Source organism: Rhinoderma darwinii, chromosome 4, assembly GCF_050947455.1.
Source record: "Rhinoderma darwinii isolate aRhiDar2 chromosome 4, aRhiDar2.hap1, whole genome shotgun sequence".
Taxonomy (NCBI): domain Eukaryota; kingdom Metazoa; phylum Chordata; class Amphibia; order Anura; family Rhinodermatidae; genus Rhinoderma; species Rhinoderma darwinii.
Genome location: NC_134690.1, coordinates 383406204 through 383426167, shown reverse-complemented (window position 1 = coordinate 383426167; position 19964 = coordinate 383406204). Strand labels below are relative to the sequence as shown.

At 42.7% G+C, this 19964-nt stretch overlaps 1 protein-coding gene across 2 annotated transcripts in view; it reads right to left on the bottom strand.

Moving 5' to 3' along the window:
- THADA (THADA armadillo repeat containing) overlaps positions 1 to 19964 on the bottom strand; it is a 479325-nt gene that overhangs the window by 248765 nt on the left and 210596 nt on the right. For both annotated transcript variants that reach the window (XM_075863236.1, XM_075863235.1), the window contains exon 27: positions 11456 to 11545. In XM_075863236.1, coding sequence (XP_075719351.1) covers positions 11456 to 11545 — 90 coding nt within the window. The remainder of the gene's footprint in view (positions 1 to 11455; positions 11546 to 19964) is intronic.

The following is a 19964-nucleotide window of genomic DNA, read 5'->3' as shown; positions in this document are numbered from 1 at the left end:
ATAATGTTGAATACGGTAATCTGTTTCTTTTAATAGTACACCAACCACCTTTCAAAGAGGACAAAAACTTTCTCCAGCACAGAATCCATTTAGAGAGCTAAGTAACATGGATTTACGTGAAAGGGATCTTGGAAAACGATGTATAAACAACACATGACCAGCACTACTCCTGCCAGCCAGTCTCATTACAGGGTCCCTGCATCATAAAGTATACAGTATCGAATATAAAAATTTATCTTGTAGGTATACATGTTTCCCACACCTCAAAGTCATGAATGTAAGCGATAACCATGTATAGTCACTCCACAAGTGTGTTTTAAAAAAAGTCCCCTTGTAGTTTCCCTTATATATTTGTGGTGCCAGATACAAAGGCAAACATAAAATTGTAGAGAAAAAAAAAAACAGTAAAGGAAAGGGTCCGGAACTGGGTAAAGGGAAGAGGCCGGAACTGGGTATTGGAAAGAAGCAGAAACTGGATTAAGCAAAGAGGCAGGAACTGGGTAGAGCAAAGAGGCAGGAACAGGGTAAAGGAAAGACACACACTGGGTTTAAGGGAAGAGACAGGAACTGAGTAAAAGGGAAGAGACAGGAATTGGGTAAAGGGAAGAGGCCGGAACTGGTTAACGAGAAGAGGCTGGAACTGGGTAAAGGGAAGAGGCCTGAACAGGGTATTGGGAAGAGACAGGAACTGGGTAAAGGGAAGAGGTTGGAACAGGATATTGGGAAGAGGCCGGAGCTGGGTATTGGGAAGAGGCCGGAACTGGGTATTGGAAAGAGGCCGGAACTGGGTATTGGAAAGAGGCCGGAACTGGGTATTGGAAAGAGGCCGGAACTGGGTATTGGAAAGAGGCCGGAACTGGGTATTGGAAAGAGGCCAGAACTGGGTATTGGAAAGAAGCAGAAACTGGATAAAGCAAAGAGGCAGGAACTGGGTAGAGCAAAGAGGCAGGAACAGGGTAAAGGAAAGACACACACTGGGTTTAAGGGAAGAGACAGGAACTGAGTAAAAGGGAAGAGACAGGAACTGGGTAAGAGGGAAGAGTCAGGAACTTGGTAAAAGGGAAGAGTCAGGAACTTGGTAAAAGGGAAGAGTCAGGAACTTGGTAAAAGGGAAGAGTCAGGAACTTGGTAAAAGGGAAGAGTCAGGAACTTGGTAAAAGGGAAGAGTCAGAAACTTGGTAAAAGGGAAGAGTCAGGAACTTGGTAAAAGGGAAGAGTCAGGAACTTGGTAAAGGGAAGAGGCCGGAATTGGGTAAAGGGAAGAGGCCGGAACTGGGTAAAGAGAAGAGGCCGGAACAGGATATTGGGAAGAGGCCGGAGCTGGGTATTGGGAAGAGGCCGGAACTGGGTATTGGGAAGAGGCCGGAACTGGGTATTGGGAAGAGGCCGGAACTGGGTATTGGGAAGAGGCCGGAACTGGGTATTGGGAAGAGGCCGGAGCTGGGTATTGGGAAGAGGCCGGAACTGGGTATTGGGAAGAGGCCGGAACTGGGTATTGGGAAGAGGCCGGAACTGGGTATTGGGAAGAGGCCGGAACTGGGTATTGGGAAGAGGCCGGAACTGGGTATTGGGAAGAGGCCGGAACTGGGTATTGGGAAGAGGCCGGAACTGGGTATTGGGAAGAGGCCAGAACTGGGTATTGGGAAGAGGCCGGAACTGGGTATTGGGAAGAGGCCGGAACTGGGTATTGGGAAGAGGCCGGAACTGGGTATTGGGAAGAGAACTGGGTGAAGGAAAGAAGCAGAAACTGGGTAAAGCAAAGTGGCAGGAACTGGGTAAAGCAAAGTGGCAGGAACTGGGTAAAGCAAAGTGGCAGGAACTGGGTAAAGCAAAGTGGCAGGAACTGGGTAAAGCAAAGTGGCAGGAACTGGGTAAAGCAAAGTGGCAGGAACTGGGTAAAGCAAAGTGGCAGGAACTGGGTAAAGCAAAGTGGCAGGAACTGGGTAAAGCAAAGTGGCAGGAACTGGGTAAAGCAAAGAGGCAGGAACTGGGTAAAGCAAAGAGGCAGGAACTGGGTAAAGCAAAGAGGCAGGAACTGGGTAAAGCAAAGAGGCAGGAACTGGGTAAAGCAAAGAGGCAGGAACTGGGTAAAGCAAAGAGGCAGGAACTGGGTAAAGCAAAGAGGCAGGAACTGGGTAAAGCAAAGAGGCAGGAACTGGGTAAAGCAAAGAGGCAGGAACAGGGTAAAGGAAAGACACACACTGGGTTTAAGGGAAGAGACAGTAACGGAGTAAAAGGGAAGAGACAGGAACTGGGTAAAGCAAAATTAAATGGATAAAAGAAAGATACTAGAGCTGGGTATAAAGAAGAGACTAGAACAAGGAAGGGAAAATCCAGGAACAAGGTACGGCTGTTTTCATATCTACATGGAACACAATTTTTGCCGTCAAAATGATGGACAACTCAGCAGAACCTTATGGGCCCCATTAAAAGTCAATGGGGTCCGTCAGGCACCGATGGTGTCACTCGAGTGATGGATCCGTCACCAAAGATAAACAAAAAAAATGACTGCATAAAATTTCTGAACAATACTATAGGTTTGGAAATAAACAAACATATATAGTGAACAGGTCTGAATTATATAGTTAATTCCATGCAGTAAAGGGCAGGATAATAAATGCCCGCAAGCCCTGGCTTCTATTGTGACATAATTGTTTCTAAGATGTCTACCAAGGGGCGTAGCTAGGTGGCTGGCTACAGGGGCAAGTGCCCTGACTGTGCAAACAAGCCACTTTGCTTTAGCCAGGATTTTAGATTTAGAGCTAGGGCAGTAAAATTAACCTTTCCCTTGGTGGAAAAAAATCCTAGATACATCTCTGCGTCTACCCACCAAAGTAATGCATGAGGTACAAAACGAAGTTTAGTATTCATATGAAGGACGACATACATAACTTTCCAAGGCCTCAGCCCGTCACTGCTACATTTGCTAAAATAATTTCACATAACACTTTTTCATTTAGGTAATCTTTTCCTACGGGCTCAACATTAGGTGTATAATATTACGCGGATGGTGCTGAAGTACAGGGTCTGCTTCTCTTAGCTGATGAAGCCCTAGAGAATTATTATTTTCTTAACATCTATTTCGTTTATGTTGCATATATACAGAATTTAGCATTTCAAAAGTGTGTTTGATTTCACACATTTTAGAAATTACAATTTGTGGGGTTTAACCTTAACCAGGTTTATGGGATCAATCTGCAATGTCACGACCACAGGGAAGCCCAGATCCTAAGTTTCTGGCAGTTTTCACCACCAGATAAGAATAATTCACAAGAGAAATAAAAAATTCCTCTGCTCTCAATCAACACTATTATTTTCTGGTAGACTGCTGGCTCAGTATAAAACACTGCATTCACCACAAAATAATCATCTCTCAAACCCTTGCCGCTCCTTCACCCTGACCCAACAAACTGTCTCACGGTACTTGGAGTCCTTCTTAGTCTTGAAGTTCGGCTCAAGGCCCTTCACCTAGTGGAACCCTACACTTCTATAGACAACATGTTATCTAGTTTCTAATTATTACATTCTACTCCTTTCTGGAGATTTTCTTCATGAGCGCCTACATTTATTTGCACTGTAATACTAACATGGACCTCATATAGATCAAAGTCTTGTACATTAGTAGCACACGTTGTAACAAAATGATTTACTGTTGGCCATGACATGACAAAATAACTCCGGTTATGCTTTTACCGCAAATCATGCGATGTGCAGATAAATAAAAGTCATGACCAAGAGGTCAGAACAGCATAATCCGATACATTCTTTTATACCTCTATTTTATTGGAGTTGAATGGTCCCTTGGCTGGTCTTCTTTCCCTTTGTACACTCATATTATAACATTGACCACTTAGTATTGGTCATTCAGTTCAAGAAACTTGTGACAGGCTGTAAGTGAAGGTATGACCACAATTATTCTTGGTCACATCATTCTGAGACAGTAAAGCAACGGGAAGGGTAGAATATATTTGAATGGGATGAACCGGCACGTGTACGCAACGCTTCTATTGACAAACATGGGACACTTACTCCCATTGTACTATCTTTCCAGAGATATAACCATGACCAAGATGGTGATTCTGATGCAGATTTGGCTTCTGTACTGCCAAGTAGTAGTCTCGAGTAACCCGATCCTCCCTCAGTGCTTACCATAAAGTGAGAACCATACAGCTAGAGGTATCTGTGGCACAGCAATATCAATATATGTAACGAAGAATGTGCAATATGTGACGAAGAATGGAGCACTTAGTAGTACATTATCAGTTGTGTTTTAGCAGTGGTAGTTGTACATAAAAGCCCTTCAAGATGGTACCCAAATTTTCAAAGTCAGGTAGGAAAGTCTATGGGATACCTGCAGATTGGTACAGTGCAACAGGGTGGCTTTCAAGTTCCATAATAAAACTAGAAAAGCGGTGCTGTATAATTTCTTTGCAATTTCCTCACATGAACTAGGAATTGATGCAGCTATCCTGAAGATCCGCCTTGTTACTGGAGAGCAAAATGCAGCTTGACCAAATGTAGAGTAGAAGATTCTCCAAACCACCAAAGAAGTTTAGATGGCCGCACAATCCAACGTTTGCAGACATATAGCAGGGCTAGGGCTCTATAAGAGTTAATAAAGGTGGAGGTCTTGAATCTATGTCTCGCTCCAAAACAAACATTTAAGAACATGTGGGCAAAAGTACAACATTTCTTGTGAGAAATGAGGAGGTTACAGAGCTGCATGGCCTATATACTACTATTGGACTAATAGTATCATGTTGGCTTGGTGGCAAGTTCTAGACTCAATGAGCAGCGCATGATGCAGTGGAGATCGCCCTATGTGGCACAAATGTCAAGATGTCAAATTTGCCATGCTCCTTTTATATGCCCTAACCCATATATATGGTAGGAGACCTCTTGGTGGAACCCAGAACCTACTTTAAAAATTAGTATATACTACAGGAAAGTCATTTTCACATACTTTGTAATGGAGAAGGGACATGTATTGCAGAGCAGTATTTTGATTCAATAAAAATACATTAATCATTCCTGAGACTACATTAAGGGTAACCAAGAGAAGGAAGGCCAAACCCAATAAATAGATATAAAACCAGAGAATGTCTGTTTGTTGTGGTCTCCAGTGTTGGTCCAAGTTATTCTAACCCTTAACTTGTATATTTAAGATGTATAGAAAAATAATACAGGAGAATGAAAACACAGAATTAAAACCTTAACCAATTATTATTTGGGCTCTAAATCCACACACTGACCTCTCATATAGCCCAAAGTGTGTGGGTGAAAATCAAAGTCATCTTTTACTTTGTCAGCTATTCTATTGTGCTCTATATTTATCTTGTGCTTTTATTTCAGTTTTAGACACTTGAAAAAGTTTTGTTTACTCCATCGCAGCTAAGGTCTTAACCAAACTTCAGATGTCAGTCACGCTTTAAAGGGCAGCCCCCTTGTAACTGCATGCATCTGTAATATGCTCTCAGTAGAGTTGCAGTCAATGAATGACAAACTCCAGCAATTAAACAAGCTATGCTTTGTCTATGAGACCACCACTTAGGATTTCACATGAGACATTTAGGACATATCCACAGGATATGTCATAAATGTCAGATAGATGCGGGTCCCATCTCTGGGACCCGCACCTATCTCCAGAACGGGGCCCCCTAAACTCTGTTCAGCCGCTCTGCGTTGAATGAGGTGAATTCTGACCATAAACGTTATATGGTCGTGAGTTACATAAACAGTCCCATAGAGCTGAATGGAAGTTACGGAAACAGTGTAGCTCGCATGCAACGCTGCTTCCGTAACTGCCATTCACTACTATGGGAGTTACGGAAACAGCATATATCAGCGAGCTACAATGTTTTTGTAACTCCAGACCATATAACCAGGAAGTGGTCGGGAGTCAGCAAGATCAGACAAAGCTAGAACTGGGTTTAAGGGGCACCGGTCTAGAGATAGGTGCGGGGCCCAGAGGTGGGACCCACATCTATTTGACATTTATGACATAAATGTCTCTCATGGAAAAAACCCTTTATGGCACTTTTACATGGGCCAATGTGAAAAAAGGGCAACGATCAGCCGATTAACGAGCAAAAAGAGCTCCAATCCGTATGAAGATATATTAAGAACTTATTATTCAGAACTGAATTTTGGGCCTATTTATATCCCTGTCTGGACCACACTTCTACATCTTAATGCAGATTTGGAGAAAATGAAGGCCTCCTTTTCATCACATATATTGATTCCTATAAAAATATCACTGAGCCAAAATATTTGAATTGCTCCATGTTACGTTGAGTGCGTAGATGGTACCAATACACGAGAAGGAGAAAGGAGTGGATCCAGTGCTGAGACCAGGTGGGTTGGTTTAAAATCGGAAACTTCTTCCAAGATTTATTTTGCAACAAACAAAAAGGTTGAGTTAAAAAATAGACAAACTGTGTTCCTTCAGGATACGGTGGCTAGTTGAAGGGTAATAGGCGGGTGCCTACGCGTTTCAGACGCGGTCTGCGTCCTTAGTCACCGCCTATTCCCTTCAACTAGCCACTAGGGATGCACGGTGCATCGAAACTTCGATACGGTTTCGATACTCTGCATCCCTAAACGGTTCGATACCGCTATTTCCTGTATTTCGATACTGAGCTGCGCAGCCGCACAGCTCAGTATAGTAATACATGAATGCATGGGAGCGCGGCTGCGGCTGTGTAATTCAGCCACAGCCCCGCTCCTGAGTCATGATAAGTTTGCGGGGTCAGGATGATGCGATGCGGCCAGCGCTGCACTAATGAGCGGCGGCACTGGAGACAGAACATGGCGGGCGCACTACAAAACACCCCCATGTTCTGTCCTCAGTGCCTGAACTGCCGCTCATTAGTGCAGCGCCGGCCGCACCTCCTCATGCTGACCGTGCGCGCACTTCCTGTCAGGAGCGAGGCAATGGCTGTATTACACAACCGCAGCCCCGCTCTATAACGGCGGAGATCAGAGAAACCGCTCATCTCCACCGTTATTCCCCTGAATGCTGCGATCACAGCTGACTGCAGCATTCTGGAGAAAATGAGCAGGGGGAATGCCCATGCATCGCGTCACAGGGAATTCCTGTGACGCGATCGAGGGCCATACCATATATGGGCAGACAGCTCAGGGTCTATTGACAGACCCCAGGGCTGTCTTACCATATTTCTCGTTGTTCTGGCATACCCAAGTATGTCCTAACAACTGCCTGTGTGCTATCTGTCCACAGGCTAATGTACTGGCACATATCTGATATATATATGTCTGTGTGCTATCTGTCCACAGGCTGATGTACTGGCACATATCTGATATATGTCTGTGTGCTATCTGTCCACAGGCTAATGTACTGGCACATATCTGATATATGTCTGTGTGCTATCTGTCCACAGGCTGATGTACTGGCATATATCTGATATATGTCTGTGTGCTATCTGTCCACAGGCTGATGTACTGGCACATATCTGATATATGTCTGTGTGCTATCTGTCCACAGGCTGATGTACTGGCACATATCTGATATATGTCTGTGTGCTATCTGTCCACAGGCTGATGTACTGGCACATATCTGATATATGTCTGTGTGCTATCTGTCCACAGGCTGATGTACTGGCACATATCTGATATATGTCTGTGTGCTATCTGTCCACAGGCTGATGTACTGGCACATATCTGATATATGTCTGTGTGCTATCTGTCCACAGGCTAATGTACTGGCACATATCTGATATATGTCTGTGTGCTATCTGTCCACAGGCTGATGTACTGGCATATATCTGATATATGTCTGTGTGCTATCTGTCCACAGGCTGATGTACTGGCATATATCTGATATATGTCTGTGTGCTATCTGTCCACAGGCTGATGTACTGGCATATATCTGATATATGTCAGTACATTAAAGTTTAAAAATAAAGTAAAAACAAAGTATTGTTAAATTTAAAAAAAAATACACATTCACCTTTTTTTACAATAAACATTAAAATAAGTCTCAATACATAAAATATACACATTCAGTAATGGCGCGCACAACAATTTTTTTGCATCATTTATGATGTGTACGCTGTAAAAAAATGAAATAAACACTGCTTTCTATCACTTATTAGTGCGATGAATTTACCCTCCATGTTCCTCACATTAATAGTAATTAACCCCATCATGTACCTCGCACATTAACCCATTATGACTGAGAAACATGATGGGATTAATTACTATTAATGTGAGGCGCGTTCAAAATTCATCACACGTCGTGCCTCACATCAGAAAACGGAAGAATTTTTTTTTTATTACTGTTGGCAAAAGTATCGAAATTGGTATCGTAATCGCAATACTAAACGAAGTATCGGTATCGAAGTCCAAATTGTGGTATCGTGACATCCCTACTAGCCACCGTATCCTGAAGGAACACCGTTTGTCTATTTTTTAACTCAACCTTTTTGTTTGTTGCAAAATAAATCTTGGAAGAAGTTTCCGATTTTAAACCAACCCACCTGGTCTCAGCGCTGGATCCACTCCTTTCTCCTTCTCTTTCTTTCACTGCGTGTGCCGACACGAGGACCCGAGCGCTACGGACAGTGGGACTGCTATGTTCAGGTGAGCTGGAGGATCCCTCCTATTCTCTATGGTACCAATACACTTTGATTAATGGGATTGATTCCCAACCTGTGTAACATTTGCATGGGTGTTCCCTATGTAGTAATTTCCTCCAATATGGCTGTAATGTGCCCCATATATAAGGAAACTAGACCGTGAATCCCACCAGAAACATGAAAACTACAGTCCATAATATATTTGTTTCTGGATTTCATAGCATAAGTAGCTGCATGGTTCATTATACGACACACATGCCCCAGAAGAGGAAGCAAATAAGAGGAACGTAAATTATCATCTGCTTGCATGCTACTAAAAGGACCATGTACATTGGTGGATGCAGCTTTAATAAATCTATTCTTTTTTTCTTCGCCTTGACACATGGTGTAGTACATTTCCGTAAATATAGCACTATAAAACATTCCTGGAGAGATGCACCGGGCTTATAAAACTCCTTACTATGCCACCCACTCAACCACCAACACACGGAAAAATTCCTGTGGACAACTGTAGTTTTTATAACAAGCGTTTACTGCTTTAGTGACTGTGGGACTAAAAAACATGCTTACCACAGGTGTAAAAATACACGGCATTAGGGTTAAAAGCATCATTTCCAGCTCATGCCGCTTACTACAGTATCCCATCCTTTATACAGATCACATTGCTAAACAGCTTCTGCCCCTGTGAAAACTCTCATTGTACACCGTAAAAATTGAACCCTTTTGATGTATTACTTTTTTTAAACTCGTATGTACCTATAAGGGTATGTTCACACGTAGTCAACAAAAACGTCTGAAAATCCAGAGCTGTTTTCAAGGGAAAACAGACCCTGCTTTTCAGACGTTTTTTTACCAACTCGCGTTTTTCGCGGCGTTTTTTACGTCCGTTTTTGGAGCTGTTTTCATTGGAGTCTATGAGAAAACAGCTCCAAAAACGTCCAAAGAAGTGTCCTGCACTTCTTTTGACGAGGCTGTATTTTTACGCGTCGTCGTTTGACAGCTGTCAAACGACGACGCGTAAATAACAGGTCGTCTGCACAGTACGTCGGCAAACCCATTCAAATGAATGGGCAGATGTTTGCCGACGTATTTGAGACGTATTTCCAGACGTAAAACGAGGCAAAATACGCCTCGTATACGTCTGAAATTTGGCCGTGTGAACATACCCTAATACATGACAATATATCATTCAGATTCATCTCTCGGCATTTATTGTAGTTTTGGTAATTTTTAGTCTAGATCCCCTACAGGTCTGATGGCAGCTGTCATAAAAGCAGGACAACCCTCCCTGGTTATAGGTCTCCTGGTTTTACTATATGCTGACATCACAACTCATAAGCCCCTATGACACTGGCCGATTTTGGCCGATGCAGCGAGCACCGATCAATGAGACATCGTTCGCTCCAATCACACGGAGCTATGGATCGGGACAAGTGGTCGTTACTCCAATCACTCGTCCTCATTCATTATCATCATGTCGGCAGATCGTCTCCCTGTTTACACAGCGACATGTGCTGCCGGCAACAATAATATTTTACTTTTTTAAAACTATACGATCAGCAGATGATCGAGTGTTTGCTCTTTCATCTGCTGATCGCTGCCCTGTTTACACTGGGCAATCATCGGCAATGAGCATTCTATGAACGCTTGTCTGCCCAATAATCGCCCAGTGTAAAAGCGCCTATAGTGTGAGGAAGACACCGTGTAATCTGAGAAATATTTTGCTCGATCTCCGACTTAAAATGAATGTCAAACCTTAAAATGGTTATTTCCATCTTAGACGTTTATGCCATTTTCACAGGATTTGTCATAAATGTCTGATAAATGCAGCTCTGGGACTCGCACCTATCTTGAGGCAGAGACTCTCTGGAGAGGTGGACAGGCTGACGGACACAGCACACGTTGATGGGACAGATTACATTATTAGCTAGTTAAACCAGAAGTGGAGTAGAGGATTTTTTTCTCGGTCTCAGATTTAATACCCAACTATAGTTAGCCGTGCAATGCTCTGCCTTGACTGAGTGCACAACATGTGCAGTTATCTGAATAAGCAGACCCTACACTAGAGCTTTTAGATGGCCAAAGGGTGAAGTTCGATTATTTTCTGCCGAATGTCAGCGTCTTTTTATGACCGAAATGAGCACGACATCAGTGGAATAGGTGATCTGCCGTGTTGTTGTTTTTTTTCGGTTGTTGTCGAGTGCTGTCCTTGTTGAGTCATTCATGCCAAACAATAGATCTGCATCCCATCAATAGAATCCCAGACAAGGCCACAGATCAAGGCAGAGATTCATTGTCCTTTTAACTTATGGTATTGAGTGACCAGTCATTAAAAAAAAAAAAAAAGTCTAAAATCACTACTGTACGGCCAGTTTTAGAATAGCAATACACTTTAGATAGCTGCCAAATGAACGATCTTTCCGCTGACAGCTGTTCCTCTTGACTCTCCCACACACATGCACGCTCGGCTCGGAGAAAGCCGCTGCCAGACTTATCTCCTTACGAACAAAAGGATCGGGCATGTTGACATTCAGTAGCCAGATCCTTCTTTTCCTGACATCTGCCATCGGGTGAGATCGACGGGTTTCGCTGACGTACATCTAATGTCTATGGCCAGCTTAGGTGTTGTCCGCAATACCCTTTCCTGGCCTCACTGAAAAATCACAACGGAAGTTGCTGCATGGACACAGGAAGCTGATGTGGTGGATAATTGTGTACGTTTTCTGGAGGGAATTCATTGACACATTGAGACCCCTAAATTGCTTCCCAACCTTATCTGCATTTGCCAACCCCGTTTAAGCCAGCCAGTGTATTTTCATATTCACTCTGCCTAGGTTTGTCCAGAACATCTGCCATACCTGTCAACTGTATTGGCAACAATTTCCAGTTGTTCCAAGAGAAAAGGGTAGAGAGTGGGGAATCTTGAGAAAAATTCTCTCCCAGTCATCCTGCGGAGAAATAACATACAAAAAAAATATTAAAGTAGCTCCAAAAATAAATACATAAATCTAAATCAGGCAACAATTTGAGGATGGCTTGAAAAGTCATTAGGGGCTCAACCCTTGTCCAGCCCTCTTAGAATACAGGATTCAGCAGTCAATTGGTCGATCATGTGACCTCACATTTTATACTGCTCTAGACTGAATCTGATTGGTCAAAGGCTTCACTGCAGTTCCAGCGTTTAGACTCATTCAGACACAAGACAACCCTTTAGACTCATTGACTTAAAAGTAACGATCACTGAAAAATGGCACCAAGGCACACAATTTGAAGAGAATACATCATAAACTTATATTAATTGCACAACCAAAAATTTGTGACAGATACTTTGTAAAAGGGGTTGTCTGCTTCAGACAATCTCTTTTTGTTATAACGGAACACCAACCATAAACTGATTACAGGATGTCCTGTTGCTAGGACCATCAGCTGTGGGGGAACCTGGCTACAACCTTTCAATTCCCATGCAGCGCCACCACAGAAGAATTTAGTCCTTATATAGTTCCCAAATCAATCAATGGGCAGTCTATGTACCGCACAGACATACCTTTTCAACAGCCCAGCAAATGGAGACAAAAAAAGGACAATTTTTTGGGAGTTTAAGAGTCCCTTGAAGAGTTAAATTAATTTTATAAAATCTTTAAATGGTAACACGGCTGTTTATTTTATATGCTCACAGATTAGCCTTAACCACCAGTATTTGAGTGCGGTGCCTGACCAAACACTTCTTGTACCAACACTGCACCGTATGCAAAAAGTGGCTCGTCAGCAGCAGTGGTTCAGGTTCATCCTCTTTAGATTGGACACATGTTGGATTCTTATATGTGAAGTATTCATTCTCCACATGAGAGCATCCAGTGGAAAATGGCTCTTATCATTAGAAATACCACTCTGTACATGATATTTTAATGATAGTCTAAAGGGTCATTTTTCCCACGATGATCACATGTGAGCAGCGAATAATACATGTATTTTATGCTGAAGCAATTTAGTATAATTTAGAGATACTTATGCAGACGTATCATTTCTTTTTTAGTTACAGTCTTTAAGTTTGACCCCTTCCGTACTCAAGACTTTAATTTGAGGAATAAGAAATAACCCAGTTCTCCAAAGTCAATGTTGGTCACAAGGCAGTAATACAAAGATATCTTTCTGAAGCATGGCATTTATGGTTTTCTCCTGTGGGACAGGTGTTCAAAGTGAGGAATACACAGACTCGAGCCAATATAACACTTCTTGTTTAATAAACTGAAATTGCGCAGAGGTCTCAGCGGTGTAACGCTCAATGTTGGTTAACCCTTCTAGCTATATATAATATTCAGAAGTGGGTAACAGCCTAGTCTCAGACTGGCATGATAGGGAGACATTTTAATGTCAGTCTTAGTAGCAGGAGCTACGGTTTTATTGAAAGGAACATAAGGTGACCCAAGTTCGATTCAGTAGAACTGGAGGATCTGGGTGTTGTGGCCATAAGACGGACATATAACTGTGCCCCTATTACTGCAGTTTTAAATTGAGCCTCAGGATGAGATTTTTTTAAGACTAGAAGATGTACCCAAATAATTTATTCAGACCGCTCACTGTTTATTCACACAATGGGCACATTTCTGGCTGTGCGCCATAAAGGAAAATCTACGTCACCAATGAGCTACAGTAGATTTCCTCTATAATTTACGACCATTTTCTGGGGAAAACTATAGTGAATCTGTCGGGCTGTGGTTGGCCTTAACTCCTCACACTAAACACCGTCCACTTTTTAAAGTGGTCAACAAGTCGTAAAAATGCAAAAGTTCCAAAATTTGAGCAAATTGCGATTTTTCTACACCAGAAAACTAGCGTAGAGTGTTTAAAAAATATCCCTTCTTGTGATAGATTTCTTAACACTAATGTAAGTGAAAAGTTGAGGAGTTTCCCACAGTTTCATTATATTGCTCAGGCTCTATGGAAAATAAAAGCAGAGACCTGATTAATTGCTATGAGCAAATGTTTTACTTTTCCTTTTCACCAGTTTAGACAAATATCTACTTGTTTCCACTACCTGTCACCCAGTCTCACTGCCATTGCATTATTGTTCATGCTCATTCTTAAGGGGGGTTCAACACTGGGCAATTATCGGGAAAACGATCGTTCAAAGAAAAGATTGTTCCCGATAATTGCCCTGTGTAAACAGCGCAGGGATCTGCAGATGGACGAGCAAACGCTCATTCATCTGCTGATCGTATCGTTTTAAAAAAGTAAAACGTTATAGTTGTCGGCAGCACATCTCCCTGTGTAAACAGGAAGATGTGCTGCCGTGATAATAATGGATGGGGACGAGCGATCATAGTAACGAGCACTTGTCCTCATACATAGCTCCTTGTGACAGGAGCAAACGAGCGCCAATCAACAAGCAGTCTCGTTGATCGGCGCTCGCTGCACAGGCCAAAATCGGCCGGTGTAATAGGGCATTTAGGCCTCATACACATAAGCATATTATGGCTCTGTACACACACCGAGTTGCATGAAGCCATAATACAGCACCCATATCAGTTTAAGGAGCTATACTGTAACTTCGTATGCTTCCGAGACTCTGGATGGCAGCAGTGACTCTAGGGGAGAAAATCTTCCTATACGGTGCTGAGCAGTGCACCATATAGTTGCACATACGGTGCCTATGTCTGTGCAGTACGGAGCCACAGGGGCTCTATGTGCCTCTGTTCACATGGATCTGCTGTGGACTTGAGGCATTAAAAAAGTTGCCTCATAAAAACAAGCCCTGTCCTTATGCCATATTCGGGCATATAGATTTCATGGGGGGGGGGGCGTCCTCCGGTCGGGACACCCCATTGTGAGCCATAACAGAGAGCAGTTTCCGCTCTGGTTGACTTGAGCCATCCATGTAATACATGGACGGCCATTGATCTGAATAGTCGCCATGTAATACTACATCTCCCCCATAGCGGCCACTGCAAGGCAAACGTCTGGATGGCTGTGGCTCCCCCTGGCAAAATCAGCTATTCGTTGTGGGTGCAAAGAACATCCGTTCTGAAAAGTGATGTCTCTAATAAGATAATGCCATTACGCTGGCCATACTCTTTAGATCATAGTCCTTAAATCCCACTAAATTTAACTGCTGACAATCTAATGTTTACGGGTGCATTCTGATATTAATCCATCTCCCATGAGTTGGACAAGTTGTAAATGGTCTGATCCTTTGATTTCCTTTTAGATAAGTGGCCCCATAGGTGTCTAGAACACGCTTATCCCCCTTTCCTTATAGAAATAACTGTTTGGCCAGGCTGAATAACTATCTTATGTGTATGACCAGTTTTCATTGCACTTCAAGAGTAGTCTTGATTTCTAGCTATTGCACAACACAATAGTCACATCTTTCTGTTTTGTGAACACAGGCAGTGTACAGAATTGTGTTGTTACTAGGGCTGGGCAATTCATTGAAAAATAATCGAAATTCAGCGCATTTAATAAACGTCATCTTGCGAATTTTGGTTTTATCAATTATTTTCTCCTGTTTTAAACTGTATCTGCATGTTCAGGACGCAGATACAGTTGAAGCCAATGGTAGTGAAGGGGACAGCAAGGTCACTGCTCTATCATTCACTATGTATCGCTGGACGCGAGGCTGTAAAGTCATCGCGCCTGTCTGCGCCGAGCTGTTCAGACCAGAGGAGCAGAGGGATTTCCTCCACTCATCATTGAAACGGGGTTAGGTGAATATGTATATTATTATTTTTATCAGGTGCTATTGGGGGCAGCTGTGGGGGTATTATACAGCGTGGGGCAGCTATGGGGGGCTTTATACTGTGTGGGGTGCATATATGTGGGCATTCTACTGTGTGGAGGGCAGTTATGAGGGGCATTATACCGTGTGGAGAACAGTTATGGGGGGCATTATACTATGTGGGGGCAGCTATGAAGGGCATTATATTCTGTGGAGGACAGATATAGGGGCATTATACTATGCGGGGGCATTATACTGTGTGGGGGCAGCTATGGGGCATTATACTGTGTGGGGAGCACTATGGGGGCAATATACTGTGTGGAGGCCAGTTATGAGGTCCATTATACTGGGTGGAGATTAGTTATGGGGGCATTATACTGTGTTGGGGCAGCTATGAGGGGCATTATACTCTGTGGAGGGCAGATATAGGGGTATTATACTATGCGGGGGCATTATACTGTGTGGGGGCAGCTATTGGGCATTATACTGTGTGGGGAGCACTATGGGGGCAATATACTGTGTGGGGCAGTGTCAAGGGGTGTATTATATACAGTACTATACAGCAGGCGAAGGGGAGAATTATTAATTTAGTGGCGCAGCATGAAGAAAAGGGGTGTGGCCTAAATAATCGGAATCGAGGTTTCATGTTCAATCAGGATTTTAATTTAGGTCCTAATTGCCCAGCCCTAGTTGTTGTGTTGCTTTTTTTCAGCAAAATCTGGCCTTTCCAACGGCACTGAAAGAGGCACCCAGTAAACATAATCAAAACCCAATGAACAAATGAGAAAGGTCTGTCGAAATCCAGATTATACGGTTCAAAACTTCTCATGGAACAGACAACTTGACATGACTCACATATGAATCTGAAAACAAAACCCATGTGCATTTGGGGTGTTCTGCATAACATCAAGTGGTGCGGCACAGTGCAATAAAAGTATGCCCCCACCCTATAAAAGAGCAGAATTAAGGAAAACACCCCCCATTAAGATTTAAAAATGATTAATTATCGTCTTAAGTATCAGAAAACCATGAAAGCAGATCACTTGGAATGATTAACTTACAGCAAGTTATGAGAAGGCAACAATAACTACAAAAGAACTCATAAGAGATAAAAATCAAAGTGACTCAAACAGGAAGAAACAGAAGACGAGAACTTTCATACGCAAAGATTGGCACGAACCCGGTGTTTTTATAAGCCGCAGCTCTTTGGTCAGCAGATTATAGGACTGCTCTCCAGAAAGCTTGTGCATAAAACAATTTATTAAGAATATAAGGAGTAAGTATTCATCTATTTATTCGCCAGATAAGGTTTTAGATTTAAATTATTTTACCATTATCGACTGAATAAAAGAGTGTTATCGCTCTAAAAGCCAAGAGCTTCAAAGCTGTATCATGGTCTACAGTTTATTGTGAACCAGGTGACTAATGGACTGTAAGGCCTAGTCCATACAATATACATTCAATAATTACTCCCTGAATATATTACACACACACAGTGGACACAGTTGTGACCTTCAGTGGACTCTTAGACCTGAAATGGTGGCAAGAACCCTTCATAGCGGCTCTATTAGGTGTCCTGCGGGAAAGGTGTGGGGTGCTTTGTTGGCAGTGATACAAAGCAATGTGCACAGAGCCTGTGTCGCTCCCTAGTACGAAGCCATACAGCAACATGTGTGCTGCTGTACGGGCTTCACTGAGTGCCGCATATACGAAGCGAATCCCCCATAGAAGGACCAGTTCTCCTAGGAGGATCCAATAGAGAAGGAAGTTTTTTTATTTTAAGTCCAATTCATACTGAATCCAACAGAAAAACCTCAGTATGCTTCGGTATGAAATCGAAGATATAAAGGGCTACAGTAGAGGTCCTATGAAGTTATAGGCTGAGTTGACACTGGGCGGATGACCCTGAGTAAAAGCGCGCAGCATTTTCCCCCTCTGTGCCACAGGGAATTCTGGTCGAAAAACCACACCAAACTTTGGTGCAGTTTTTCGATCGGAATGTCCTCTGCGGAAAACTGCAGCACTTAGCCGGCCTGCTAGCAGGCTCGCCTCCTGGGAAGACGTTTCATCCCAGGTGACCGCTGCAGCCTGTGATTGGCTGCAGCGACGGTCACATGGGATGAAGCATCTTCCCTGGAGGCCGGCCCTCTGACGTCATCCAGCCCGGCCTCCTGGGATGAAGTTTCACCCCATGTAAACACCGCTAAAGCTTGTTATTGGCTGCAGCGGTTACATTGAAATAAACACCATCCCAGGAGGCCGAGCTGGAGGGAGGAACACAGACTTCTGGGTAAATATGAGAATTATTTTTTTTCGAGTTGCATTTTTTTGACGGAATCGCTATTTGTTCTGGGATTTACCTACCCATTGAATTCAAAGGGATAAAACCTGCAACAAATAATCTGCGTTTACGCAAATACATTTTATATACTGCGGAATAAAATTTGCACCGCAGGTCAATTTCTCAGCTTTTTTTTCCGCTCAGTATTTACGCGTGTAGATGAGATTTGTTTTATCTCATCCACTTTGCTGCTACTGTATTTGCTGTGGATTTTCCCAAAAAATTCCGTTGCAAAAAAAAAACAAAACAGCAGTATTTACAAAACGTGTGAACTGAAACATATGGGAGCTTTTTTATAGCTCCTTACAAAAGGGAGCCATAATATGGCCTGATCGAGAAGAGTAAAAAGGAGCCATCTTTCCGCTCTAACAAGTAACTGAAGATTCAAAACAGACATTTTGATTGGTGGGGGTTTGGGTGCGGAGACCCCCTCCATCGCTGAAACGAAGGTGCAGAAGCTTTCAGCTAAGTGCTTTGCACCTTTGGCTGTGATCAGCGCTCCCTGTCAGGCTAAAGACAAGATCACATAGAACGTCTATGAGCCGGTCTTCAGTCTAACGACGGGCCCAATCACAGCCAAAGATGCTGCGTTCTCAGCTGAACACACCTGTACCTTCTTTATGTGGTTTATAGTTGTGCCATAATCTTTCCATTTTGTTTTAATAAATTTAATGGTGCTACGTGGGATGTTCAAAGTTTCGGATTTTTTTAATAACCCAACCCTGATCTATACTTCTCCATAACTTTGTCTCTGACCTGTTCGGAGAGCTCCTTGGTCTTCATGATGCTTACTTATCGGTGTTGCAGACTGGGGGTCCTTTCAGAACGGACAGATGATGTGACACTTTGATTGTACATATCCTGATGCAGCCCATAACAAAAGCATTCTGCAATACTGTACTGTCTGATGTAATGTGGCTGCAAAACGACGTCACATGCCAATGAAATGCAGCTTCTTTGTGTAATGAAATCCTAAAAAGGACAACCCCCAGCGGATGAATCACCTAGATGCTGCAGTATTATTGTGAAAATCCAGCTAAATTTCATCAGATCTTATTTCCCCGAGTTTGAAGATTCAATACTACAAAGTTAGTGGGTCAATCTCTTTAATCACTGCCACACATAAGGTGCAAAGGGCCCTAGAAATGTACAAAGATAAGAGAGTGTGATAAGAGGAACATTTTTTAGCCATTTTTTTGTTTGTAAAAAAACAACCAAACAGAATAATAATAATAATAATAAAAAAAAAAAAAAGTAGTTTCATATTGTACGTTTTCAATTGCACATTTTTACAGAAATAATGGTGAATTCACACATCTGGGTTATATTGTGGCAAAATGCTTTTGTTTTGCAGCAATTTAGTAAAAATCTCTGCAAAAACTGCAATATGACCGCGATATGTGAATAGAACCTTATTCGTCTGCTAAGTAAACAAAGTAGAGGATTTTATATTCAAAACCGTTTTATCTTGTTTCTTACTAGGACTATGAATGAAGAAAATGCAGCAATATCTAAGGAAACATACAGTTACATAGTTTGTAGGGTTGAATGAAGACATATGTCAATCACTTTCAACCAGTGGAGGGAAGAGAAAGAAATGGGAAGGTAAATCTTAGAACTTAGTTCCTGTCTTATTGATTCATATGGCGGCAAAAACAAAAAAGGGAAAATTCCTTTACAACCCCAATCATCCTTTCCTGGAGCCATTAACCGTTATTATAGGAACACACTAGGTAGATACACTGCGCAAATTTACACAGCGTATCCGCCCAGGTAGCCGCAAGGAATTCCACCTGAAAAACCGCACCAAATTGTGTTGCTGTTTTTCGGGCGGCACGTCCTCTGCGGAAATGCAGCTGCAATTTTTGTGGCCGCAAAAGTCGGAACACCTAGATCTTTGTTGCAGGTTTTATCTCCCCATTGAATTCAATGGGGAAAACCTGCAACAGAAGAGCAGCGATTCCAGAGCATAAATCGGAATGCTGCAGCTTCAAAAACCGCACCGAGGGTTAATTTATGAATCTTTTTTTTCAGCAGATATTTTCCGCTGTGTGTGGCAGATATTTGTTCAAAACTCACCCACACTGCTGCTACTGCATTACGCTGCGGATATTCCGCAATGAATTTTCGTTGTGGAAAATATGCAGTGTTTCCACCTAGTGTGTTCCTATCCTCACTGCAAAAGCAGCTCTTCTGGTGACTATTCCCCAGCTTCACCTCTCTTAGTTACACTTTCTCCAAATTGTGGGAGTGCCACCTTGTCTTTTGAGGGACTTTTACATGAAACTGCTTATGACCCGATATACATGTA